Source organism: Lactuca serriola, chromosome 6, assembly GCF_051521515.1.
Source record: "Lactuca serriola cultivar US96UC23 chromosome 6, Lser_US96UC23_V15, whole genome shotgun sequence".
Lineage (NCBI taxonomy): Eukaryota > Viridiplantae > Streptophyta > Magnoliopsida > Asterales > Asteraceae > Lactuca > Lactuca serriola.
Genome location: NC_136413.1, coordinates 197,265,985 through 197,278,888, shown reverse-complemented (window position 1 = coordinate 197,278,888; position 12,904 = coordinate 197,265,985). Strand labels below are relative to the sequence as shown.

Below are 12,904 nucleotides of genomic sequence, written 5' to 3'. Positions count from 1 at the left end.
AGAACCCCTTTCCTAGAAGAGAAAACTCAGAATTTTGGCACCCGAGATCTCTAGGCAACGCCAAATCCCTCGTCAACTCGATGGTGATTTTGACTTAAATGTCACAGTCTCGCACCATTGTTCGGAATCAACGACTGATGAGTGCTCCTCTTCAAATGAGGTTATGTTCATCTCTAGTGTCGGCAAACATGTGGGTTTCCAAATGGAGGCAGAGAACAGCGACAACTTGGTCAAAATTCTCAACAATGAGGCTCAAGGTGAAGGTGCAATTATCAATTCCAGATGAATATTATGAGCTTAAATGTCAGGGGTATGGGGATTCCCATAAAGTGGACTGGATTCACAAAATTAAACAAGGTCATAAGATTGATTTCATCGGTCTACAGGAAAATCGTGTGGCGGACGTTAATCACATTGATCTAGTTGGGTGCTGGGGTTCTACAAGTAATGAATTGGAGATAGTTAATCCAACAGGAAGATCTGGTAGTTTGATTTGCCTTTGGGACCCTTGTATTTTCACTAAAATTAGTCCATCAGTCTCCCATTACTATATTGTGATAACTGGACATTGGAAAGGCCTTTAGGGTATTACATCGGTGGTGAATGTGTATGCCCCCACAAGAAATTACCGTAAAAGGGACCTCTGGTCAGACTTGCTCTCCTTGAAAAACTCTTCGTCTAGAAACTAGGTGTTCTTTGGGGATTTTAACATAATCAGAATACCGGAGGACAGGATGAACTCTCAATTCTGTTATCGTTCCGCCAGAGACTTTAGCAACTTCATCATTGATGCTGATTTGCATGAATTTCAAATAGGGGCAGAAAATTCACGTTCTATATAGGGAGGAAGGTCATAAGTTCAGTAAAATTGACAGGTTCCTTGTTTTCCCCAACTTCATCAATCAACAACCCCTCTCCACTGTTATCGCTCTCCCCTGTGAGTACTCGTACCATTCGCCCTTGATTCTAAAAAAACTCCAATGCCGACTTTGGCCCTTGTTCGTTTCGTTTCTTCAATTCCTGGATGAACATGCCTTCCTTTAATGAAATTTTCGATGTGGCGTGGGAATCTTTCAATGGATTTGGATCGGCTGATAGGTTTCTCCTTGCCATGTTTAAACATGTAAAGAAAGCACTGTGTGATTGGAGAACTGTTGAATATCAAAAGGAAACAAGCGTTCTCAAAGAGTTGAGATTAAAAGTGGACAGGTTGGAGAGAGTTGCAGAGTCAAGATCGCTAAGTGATCATGAAAGGACTTCGTGGAGGGAAGATAAAGCTAAAATCCTTGAACTTGAGAACATCGCCAAATTTGATCTTTAACAAAAGGCCAAAGTGAAATGGATATGTGTTGGTGATGAGAATACAAAATATTTCCATGGCATCATTAAAAGTAAGAGCGGGAGAAACAGATTGCATGGCTTATCGATCAATAGTGCATGGGTGACTGATCCCAAAGCCATCAAATTGGAAGTTCACAAGTTCTTTGATGCTAAATTCCATGAGTTTTGGCCTGATAAGCCTAAATTCATGAGCCCCAACTTCGCCAAGTTATCTCGAGATCAAAACATGTTCTTGGATGCATACTTCTCTCTTGATGAAGTTAAATCAGCAATTTGGTGCTGCGGGGCGAGAAAGCACCGGGCCCCGATGGTTTCACATTTAAACTCATCAAATCTAAATGGGATTTGATGAAGGACGACATTTTTTATTTTTTTAAACACTTTGAGAGAAATGGATACATTTCCCCTGGTTGCAACTCATCATTCATCACTCTAATACCAAAAATACCCGATCCATTAAATCTTGGGGACTACAGACCAATTAACCTTATCGGATGCATGTAAAAGATCATAGCAAAGCTATTGGCGACTAGGCTGAAGTAGGTGGTAGGTTCGGTTGTGGACGAGGTTCAATCGGCCTACATTGAAGGCAGGAATATACTCGATGGCCTGCTAATAATGAACGAGGTGTTTTCCTGGGCAAAAAGGAGCAACAAGCAGATCTTTATGCTCAAGGTCGATTTCGAAAAGTCATTCGATTCTATTAACTAGTACTACCTTGATTCAATCATGGAACAAATGAACTTTGGAGGCAAATGGAGATGGTGGATCAGGGAATATCTCTCCTCTTCCCGCACTTCGGTTCTAGTAAACGAGTCACCCACAGACGAATTCTCCATACTGAAAGGTGTTCACCAAGGCGATCCACTTTTCCCATTTTTATTTATAATAGTGACGGAAGGATTGAACCAAGCCATCAAGAATGCTAGAGAGATAGGTTTGATAGCTGGTTTAAAGCTACCTGTAAATGGTCCGAATCTCTCCCATCTGTTCTATGCAGATGACGCAATTTTTGTGGGCGACTGGAATCGGTCTAATATAAAGAATCTCTCCGCAATCTTGAAATACTTCCACACATCCTCTGGCCTTAAGGTAAATTTCTTAAAATCCCGTCTCTTTGATGTTGGAACCTAGACTTCTGAAATTCAATCAATGGCTAGCTTATTGGGGTGTGTAACGGGCTCCTTCCCCTTCATTTATTTAAGGATACCCGTAGGGGCAAACATGGGTTTAGATAAACATTAGCAGCCCATCTTGGAAAAATTCAAATCCAGATTGTCTGACTGGAAAGCCAAAACACTATCCTTCAACAGTCGTATAACCCTTCATTAAATCAGTTCGGAATAGCCTTCCATCATATTACTTGTCACTATTCAAGGCACCACATGGTATAATTGATAAATTTGAGAAAATAAGATGCAACTTCCTGTGTCTGTGGGGGGAGCTGAATCGAAAAATACATTGGATTGATTGATCGAAGATTAATGCCCCTATTGTTGTTGGTGGCCTTGGCATATCCACATTAAAAGCACAAAATTAAGCCTTGCTAATTAAATGGTGGTGGAGATTAATGAACGACAACAATAGTCTATAGAAGCATGTCATCGTGAGCATTCATAACCTTAGCAAAAAGCCAACTACCTATATTGCTAGGAAAACTTCATCTGGTGTTTGGAATAATACTCATAAATCCATTAATGCCCTTGAGCCTCTCCACATAGATTGCCTCGAGTATTTCAACCTCATACCAGGTGAAAATGTGAAAATTCTGTTTGGAAGGATTCGTGGTGTGGAAAAATCCCATTCCAAGTCAAAACTCCACATTCATATAAATTTGAAAAAGTTAAATGTTGCATCTTAGTTACTCTCTTTGACATGTGCTGGTTTCACTTAGGATTGGAGGCAAGAACCATCCTCCAGTGTTGAACTACATGAATTATTGGGCCTATACTGTGACATAGGTGACATGGAAGTGATAGGGACCTCCCAACCTTATGGTTTCAGATTCTCCCTGACTCCAGATGATGTATACAAGGTGGGCAACATGAGGCGTATTATGTAACGCCCGTAGATCCGGGCTAGTCAATTTAGAGACATTAGGCATTCAAAATGAGTTTTTAATGGTAGATTATTTAGAAGGAATAGTCTTAACCAAGTTGTAGAATACGTCTCAAGGGTTCCGTACATATAAAGAACGTTGAAATCCGAGTTATAAAGAAGAAGTTATGGTCTGTCGAAGTTCTATGGAAAAACCGGCACGACACCGGGAGACGTAAATAGTGAATTTACGATGGAGGAATTTTTAGCCTTAGAAATCTAAACAAAAGTTGTAGTATACATTAAACTGAGAACATACAAAATAAAAGAACGCCCAAATCTGACTTCGTATGAGGAAGTTATGAATTTTCTAAGATTTGGCTTAGCAGTGCACAACCCGAAACTCAAATTTTAGATCGAGCGGTTTTTGGCCTATGCGACCTAAATGAGAATTAAAGATCTCATTAATAGGAACTCAACGGTAAAAAGACAGACGAAAACAGAGTCTGTATGTAGAAGTTATGAATTTTACGCGGACATTTAAAAGTATAATCTCCTCTTACTGTTAAAATTAAGATCGGTCGAGAATTAGCCGACGGAGTAAAAAGGAAAGGTGTATATTTTATTTTTACCTACGCATGGATATAAATAACGTCAAAAACGGAGCTCGTATGCGAACGTTATGGACGAAACTTAGTCTCTACTTTTCGAGCGCGGCGAATTCGATACAGTTTTGTAAATCCGAGATAGAATGAGAATTAGCCAACGGGGTCTAAATGAAAGTTGTAGTACTCGTAAATACCAACGTGTGGATATAAATAACGTCGGAAACGGAGCTCGTATGCGAAAGATATGGACGAAGCTTAGTCGCTACTCTTCGTGCGCGATAAATACGATACAGTTTTTGTAAATCTGAGATAGAGGAGAATTAGCCGACGGGGTCTAAATGAAAGTTGTAGTACTCGTAAATACCAATGTGTGGATATAAAGAACGTAGAAAACGGAGCTCGTACGCGAAAGATACGGACAAAGCTTGGAGACTACTTTACTATAAAATTCCTATAAATAAGAGATGAACTCTTCATAATTTTTTTCACACCATAAGCCTTTCTTTCTCTCTCTAACTTCTCTCTAACCTCCCTAAACCTCTCCCAAGTCTAGGGAACCTCCCTAGCAAGAGAAGAAAGCCCCGAAGCGCCCAACGGCTCCGAAAAGAAAAGCTTTCGGCTCGGAAACGCTGCTCCAACGAAGCCCGGTTTTTAATAAAAACCCGTTGTTTTGTCGAGGAAAATTGTTTTGAGATAACGAAGCGTTGTCTGAGTTCAGAATCACGACCTAATCGAGTGAGTGCATGGTCTCTTTCATCTTACACAGATATGAAGTATTTTATATAAACTACGTGCTATATGTGCAATTATATGTATACTTGCTATCTATGCTGGATGAACGATTTTATACAAGTTTTAAATGATTTAAACTGTATACGTATTTTATATCTACAAATATGTTGGGTATAGCATAGGTAGATGAATGATGAGAGATAAAAGATGATATGAGTGATCATTGGCAGCTATGGACTTAGTGAGTATTGAATAAATGTTGGTAGCTATGGACTTAGTACCTAATAGATAAACGTTGGTAGCTATGGACTTAGTACCTAGACACTGGTAGCTATGGATTTAGTACCCGATGAATGAACTTTAGCATCTATGGAATTAGTGCTTTACGAATGAGCATTGGCAGCTATGGACTTAGTGCCAGACCTATAACCCTGGAAGCAAAAGACTTCAGAATGAACGAAGGCAGGATAGATGACTCTTAGGGTAGACTCTTGAGAGTAAGGAAGATAATGGGGATGGGTAATTTGGTTGATTGTTTGATTGTTTAAACATAATAATTATATTATTGTGGGTTGAAAAACTTATGTACTCACCAGGTTTCCCAACCTGACCTACTCAGCTTATTTATATCACAAGTGTTGATATGAAGTCACATTACACTGAGAGATTAAGGAGATATAAATCACTAGTGATAATGAATGTAAGTTATGTTTATACTTATGTTTCTGTATTGACAATGGCATCCCAAATGTTTTAAAATGAATAAAAATACTTTTCTTCGGAAATGCTTTGATAACGTATTTATCATGTTTTACTGGGAACAAATTCCGCAACATTTTTATTATAAGAGGTGCTCTGATTTTTATAAAGCATAAACAAAAAAATCGGTCTTTTCTGGCCGTGAAAATGGGAATGTCACATATTATAGACTCAAAATTGATATCCTGTACAGGCCCTACTATGTGTTGGTTAAAGCTTATACCTATCAAGGTTCGATGTTTCGTTTGGAGAGCTATGCTAGGGTGTATTCCAGTGACGGATTCCTAAGCAAATAGGGGAGTTCAAACTCGATATCACCACTGCACGTTCTGTCGCAATGATTCGGAAACGACAAATCATCTCTTTCTTTAATGCGAAAATGCTCAGGAGATTCACAACTGGATCTTCAGATGGTGCGGATTTCAGACTAGGAGATTTAGCAATATGTTCGACTTTCTCGATTCGGTGGCTACCAGTGGAAACAGGTGTAAAAGAATAGTGATCGGAAGCATGATTCTCTACTGTACCATTTGGTCTATTTGGCTAGCCAGGAATGATAGGGTGTTCAAAAATTCTTTTACTGCCCCTACGAAAGTGGCGGATACTATTATTTCCACATCCTATAATTGATGTAAGTATAGGAGCTTTGCGGGTTGTGGTAGTGGGGTAGAGTGGTGTTACTCACCTTTTACACACCTTTTGTAATTTGCTTGTTTGCTTGTATTTTTCTTTCCCGTTTGAGACCTTTGTTTTCTCTTTTCCATGATTTGGTTACTTGCTAATCAAGGCGTTTTAATAATATTTGTGGTTTTAAAAAAACAACGTTATAATTATATACATTTTCAGTGTTTCATAATGCGGAAATATAAGTCTATGAAAACTTGATGTATTTCGTTTTCCATAGAAAAATATCTAAATATTACCCCATTTTGAAACCTTTCATTCTTTCTAGGGTCTGAGTGCATCTCGTGAGTGCAACCGGTAGGTTTAGGAAATTTTTGTGATTTACTCATACTTTCTAATACTAGATAAATAATTACACCTTTTAGTATTTATTGAGATGTTTCGTTTTAATATTAAACAAGTAAATAGAATTAAAAGATTAACTTTGGATTGTAACTATATCGTAAAAAAGAACATTATATATATATATATATATATATATATATATATATATATATATATATATATATATATATATATATATATATATATATATATATATATATATATATATATATATATATAAAAGTAGATTCATAAACATTAAAATATTATATTTATCCAAAATTTATTTTAAACATTTTAAAAATATATATAATCTTTTTAAATCCATATATTTATCAATTTAATATAGTACCCCCTTTATAAATTTCTAATTCAATTTCAAACGCCCATCTAAAAGAATGTTAATTAAAGTGATTTTTGGAACAAGAATGATAGATTCTTTATTTGAGATCTTTGCATATAATATCAATGATTTTGCTAGGATTTTAAAACGTGAGGAAGAAAATTTTGAAATGTGTTTAAAATTGAATTTGTTATTGAATTAAGTATGACTTTAACAAATAGTCAGTTTTAAAAATTGATTTAAAAAAGATAAAATTCACTGGACATTTAGTTTATTACTTTTGAGTAGGATTTATGTTGTCAAAATTCAAAGCAAAAGAGTCCTTTAATTACTCAAACTGTTTTGAGATGCTTCATGAATACATTGAGCACGTTTGGTTTTGTTCCAAAAAAATCTCAGTCAGTTACTTGATTTTTTAGATTAGATTTTGAAGTTCAATCAATCAATGAATGTTGAGGAATTGATGAAGAGTAGAATACTCTATTACTAAAACTAAATATTTAAATTTATTAAAAATGTTAAAAAAAAAGTAATTGTGTTTTGGGCAAAATATGATATTTTGAAGTTTGTGAAGTGTAATATGACATTTAGAATTTTGAATGAGTAAATATGATATTTTGAAATTTATAAAGGATAAATATATTATTTAGATTTTAGGTTGGATAAATATAATATTTTGATGTTTCCCAAAGTATATATGAAATTATCCTTTGTAAAATTGTATGTATATCTTTTGTTCATGAGATAAACATATCGGTTTATTAAATTAAAAGAGCAAAAACTTTAGATATTTTTCATTAGGAAGTTTTTCATCTTGTATATCTTTCAATATTATCGGTTTTCATGGCTGAGAGGGAAAGCATGCAGGGGCGGACCTAGGGGTGGCCGACCACGGTGGAAATTTTTTAGAAAATTTTTGAAAATTTTATTTTTTCTATTACCGTGTAACCCCTGACTCTCCCGTGCAACTCATACTGTAAAATCCTACGTCCGCCCCTGAAAGCATGTTGATCCATGCCATTTTGACAATTCTTTTTAAATAATGTGCGAAATCATAGATAACAACCTTGTTGGTAGAAATATCGGTAAAGTTTCATATTATTAAAAGAGGTGATCATTTTTCTACGTTCTCCTTGGAATTTTTCGATCTGATTAAAATAATATTAATTTCTCTCAACCCGCTATATATTAAATATGTCGGTCTAAAAATCCATCTTTTTATATCAGTATAATTTTTTTTCTTTATAACGAATAATTATATACATTTTCGGTAGGGATAATGACTTAAAAGGGTAATATATTTTTCGATTTGTACTCATTTAGTCACTGAGTTTATTTTCCGTCCACATTTACCCCTTCAACTTGTTAAACTGTACACATTTAGTCCTTATGACTGGCTATTTCAGGTTAGCCGGAAAAAATGACTTAATAGGGTAATATATTTTTCACTTTGTACACATTTAGTCCTTAATATTTTTGTACACATTTAGTCCTTAATATATATTTTTTTGCAAAATAAGTCATTTTTATTTTTGTATTTATTCGGTACTTATGAATGATTTTTTTTAGGTTTTTCTCACGACATCTTATGTGTAATAGCCGTATGGTGGTGGGATAGGTTGAGGTGGTCTTGCTATATGATGTAGGCCAAGATACCTGGTGCGGACCAACTATAAGTTATAGGCACGGAGACTCGAGAAGGGCGGTAGGGTTAAGGCAGCATGCCAACAAACCCTCGGTATTCCAGTTTGATGACTGATTTGACATGTTGCATGTTGGCGTTCCAGTCCGATAACTGATTGGCCAAGGTATTCCAATCTGATTAGTGTGGGTCCATTATGCATGATAATACGTTTGTTGTATCGGGTATTTTGGGGGAAACTCTCTAAACTATGTGATTATCCAGTTATTTATGTTTTCAGGTTCTATCGTTGGTCGTGAGAAGGTGAATGCATGACTGTACACACTCATCAACAATATTGAGGATTCTACGTTACTTATATTACTCTGATTTTCGATAAATGTATTTTGGAATAAACGATTTTTCTTAATAATGGATTTATAATTAGGGAGTTGTCTTATTTAAAAATGATTTTTTTTTTGTGAAAATGAGACATTACACATAAACATAAACAGCCCCATATACTTCATCAATGATTGTCCCACGTAAGATGTCGTGAGAAAAACTCAAAGAAAACATTCATAAGTATTGAATGTGTACAAAAACAAAAATGACTTATTTGTAAACAAAAAAAATATTAATGACTAAATATGTACAAAAATATTAAGGACTAAATGTATACAAAATGAGAAATAATTACCCTATTGAGTTATTTTTCCCGGTTAACTTGGAGTAACCGGTTATAAGGACTGAATGTGTACAGTTTAACAAGTTGAAGGGGTAAATATGGACGAAAAAAATATTCAATGACCAAATGTCCATAAATTAAATAATATATTACCCTTTTAAACCGTTATCCCTTTTCAGTATTGCATAGGACCGCGGAAATATAAGCCTACGAAAATTTACTGTATTTCGTTTCCATTTAATAATATCTAAATATTACCCTATTAATTTTGAAACTTTTCATCCTTTATAGAATTTCAATGCATCTCGTGAGTGCAACTGCAAGCCACTAGGTTTAATAAATATTTTATTAATTTTAATGCGGATTAAAAATGTCAAAATGAATAAAAAAATCCCCTATATAACACAAACGGAAGCCATTTGTCAATAACACACTTTCTTCAATAAATAAATAGTTTCTGGTATGCGATTCTTACCCTTTTATTGATACTTACTGCATTGCATATTATACATTTCTATATGCATAAATCAAGGGCATGCAGTTTAGTAGAAAATACATATTACATCAATTATAAAATTGTATGTATATCTTGTGTTCATATAAACTGTAAGAGATAAACATGCTGGTGTATTAAATTAAAAGGGTAAAAACTTTAGATAATTTTGATTATGGAAGTTTTTCATCTTGTATATCCGTCAATATTATCATCTTTCACAGCTGAGAGGGAAATCATGTTGATCCATGCTATTTGACTATTCTTTTTAAATTATGTGCGGATTTATAGAAATAACAACCGTTGTTGGTAGAAAATATCGGTAAAATTTCATATCAAAGAGGTGATCTTTTTTCTACGTTCTCTTTGGAATATTCTTGTGTATTTTGGCAAATTTTTTGATGACTATTAAACAAAAATGTTGTATTTCACATGTTCCATCAGGGGGTGTTTCGATAGAGAAAAAAAAGATGTTTATTGTTTATTGTTTATTGTTTATTGTTTATTCCAACCACAATAAGCTAAGTTTAAGTGTTTGGATAGAAATCTTTAAAAATCAGCTTATTGTGATAGAAATAAGCTAAATAAACTAATTTTAATAAACATCTCTCCCATTGTTTATTGCTTATTGATTATTCACACCGCAAATAAGCTAATAAGCTATAATCTAAATTATCCAAACATCCCCTTAGTATAGAAAAGTGATGTAGGTTTAATTTTCGGTGCGGGTAAATAATGAGAATTTACTTTAATATTTACATATCTAATAATAGTTATGTATAGAGTATTGATCTTATCTATATATCGACGCAAGAAATAAATTATATGAAAGATCATTAAATTTTATGGTTTTTTATAATTACGGGTTCAGTATAGCTTTATGTTTTCGAGATAATCCCATGTATATGGATCTTGACCATGAGTTCGAAATATAGGCTTGTTTTTAGCAACGTTAACATCTACTTTTCGGATATAGATTTGGTTACAAATTAAGTACTGTTACAAATAGGATCAACAATAAAAAGTATTAAATGAAGAAAATATATGAAACCTATTCTTTCATAATGTTAATTGTATTTTTCAGGAATTTGTGGAAGATATCAAGAAATGGAAATTAAGATTAACTGGTTTGTACTCTTTCTTGGCCTAATGTTGATCACAGGAACCATTGAATCTGGTTCAGATCTCCCTCGGAAAATGAGTAGTCACACAACCAATGATGTTGCTATCGAAAATAAGTATACCATGGACAAACATCCTATACATGCGGATGGGTTTGATGATGATTTCGGAAAAGGAATAGATTCTCACCACTTTTATGGGTTTGCCAAGCGTCCTGGGTCTGGTAAATAGTTGTAAAATCAACCTCTATGTGGTATATGCATTGAAAACATGGATAAGATATATATGTATACATCCTTGTGATAGAATAATGTTGGCTGAGTTCGTCCAACTCACTCACTGATCCATGTTACCTATGTGTGTTTTAATTAGTGTATAAATATGTAAATATGATTGTATGTGTTTTACGTTTATGCTTTGTTAAATCCATGTTAAATGAAATTAATATGATTATGACATATGTTGAGACTGTTTTTTGATTTGTGCTACATAATATTCTATTTTCTTCATGTACATATATCCTTGCTAGCAAGAGTAGTAAAACCCTAGGATTTGTATATCAAAAGCAAAACTATCTAATTTTGTTACTTCAAAAAATGATAGTCGGTAAGTGGATTATGCAAGTTGAGAGACATAGTTCGCAATCAAAGCGAACTTGGATCATGGTATAACTTCGAATTTTAGAATTTGTTGTATGTTGTAGGACTTTGTCCCACGTCAAAAGACAAGAAGAACAAACATTGTCGTATAGGAACTTGTCGAGTTTATTTTTTCTAAAAAAATGGGTAATGTAATTGATAAGGAATTTACATTTATTTGTGTTGCTAGGATAGTCATAATATATGTCAATATACATACATCTATAAGCAGTTGAGCATTCGGTTGTGACAATTAACTGTCACTTAAAAGCCTATAAATACATCTGCATATAACAAATTTTGTTGCCCAAAACATATACATAAACACTACATTTCTTGTTCTTCATTATTTTTTCTCTCTAAAATATTGGAGCCTAATGCAATTTTTTGTTGGTGATTTTATATCACTAATATTATTTAAGTATAATGAGATTAATTTGTTGATCAATGTCACTTTGACAATTATCGAACAAATTAGTATGCTGCGGAGTTCACATTTGTTTGATTTTGTCATTGTTGAAAGTATACTGCTATTTAGGGGTGAAGTCCCTAAAATGACAGGGGTCCGAGGGCAGCTCCCCTGGGAGCGGGGTCCAAGGGGCGGCAGCCCTTGGCGGGGTCCAAGAGGCAGAGGCGCAAAGCCCCTGGCTGGGGTCGATTTTGTGATTTATTTATAGACTCGGTTGTAAGTTAGTTTGTGACTGGTAATATGACCGTTTTTGGACAGGAAGTTGTTTTCCTGTAACTACCATATGTCAATTTTAAAATAGGAAGTTAGTTTCTATTATATGATCAATTTTGGATTCATTTTGGGTACAGATTTCACAGATTTCATAACATCTTCTTCTTTCTCCATTCTAGAAAAACAGTGAGTTTCATCCGATTAGAGATTTTGAGTGTACCCTCGAAATGCTTTATTCTGAAAGTGTTTCAAAACTCTCACTGATCCAAGTATATCTATATCCCGTTTTTCTAATATTCTTCATATTCCAGATTTTATACTTGATTAGATACTCGTATATTTTCTCAGGTTACATTCACTATCGACATTTATGTCTTAGCACATTGCAATTGTTGGCCTCAATCTATATCAAATTTGTTTCCAATGTTTGGGATAAAGTAGGTACACTACTTGTTGATTATGATTATTATTACTAATTAAAAATTTTATTTATGAGTAAATTACATGAATGTTCTTTCTAAGTTGGAATAATTTGTGTGTTTGGTCCGTTAATATATTTTTTAACTTGTAGTTTCTATTTTATTTTTTTTATTTTTTTGTCTTTGGTCTCTACCAAACATAAAACAATTATTTTTCCGATATAATATTTTTAAATTGATTATTATATTATTTATATTTTTCCGTTTTTATACTATTAAATATATTTAAAAAAATTCAAAAAATTTTAAAAATGATTTGCCCTAAAAGCCCTAAAGTATGTTAAGAAATCTTTGAAACCTATTTTTCTCTTCGTATCCTCTTACACCATCACCGCTTGCATCACCACCCACTT

At 34.0% G+C, this 12,904-nt stretch overlaps 1 protein-coding gene and 1 long non-coding RNA gene across 2 annotated transcripts; both read left to right on the top strand.

Moving 5' to 3' along the window:
* Positions 1–2,070: 2,070 nt before the first annotated feature.
* LOC145060537 (putative mitochondrial protein AtMg01250) lies at positions 2,071–2,475 on the top strand. Its single transcript, XM_079008184.1, has one exon. The coding sequence runs from the start codon at positions 2,071–2,073 to the stop codon at positions 2,473–2,475; it is 405 nt and encodes a 134-aa protein (XP_078864310.1).
* A 7,080-nt stretch (positions 2,476–9,555) lies between these two features.
* Positions 9,556–11,225, top strand: LOC145059394 (uncharacterized). The gene is made up of 2 exons (XR_013686758.1): positions 9,556–9,597; positions 10,715–11,225. It is a non-coding gene; the product is annotated as an uncharacterized LOC145059394 (long non-coding RNA).
* The last annotated feature ends 1,679 nt before the right edge of the window (positions 11,226–12,904 follow it).

What these genes read in the sequence shown, in the direction of transcription:
- LOC145060537 (XM_079008184.1), top strand. Translation starts at nt 2,071, where the DNA reads ATGGAACAAATGAACTTTGGAGGCAAATGGAGATGGTGGATCAGGGAA.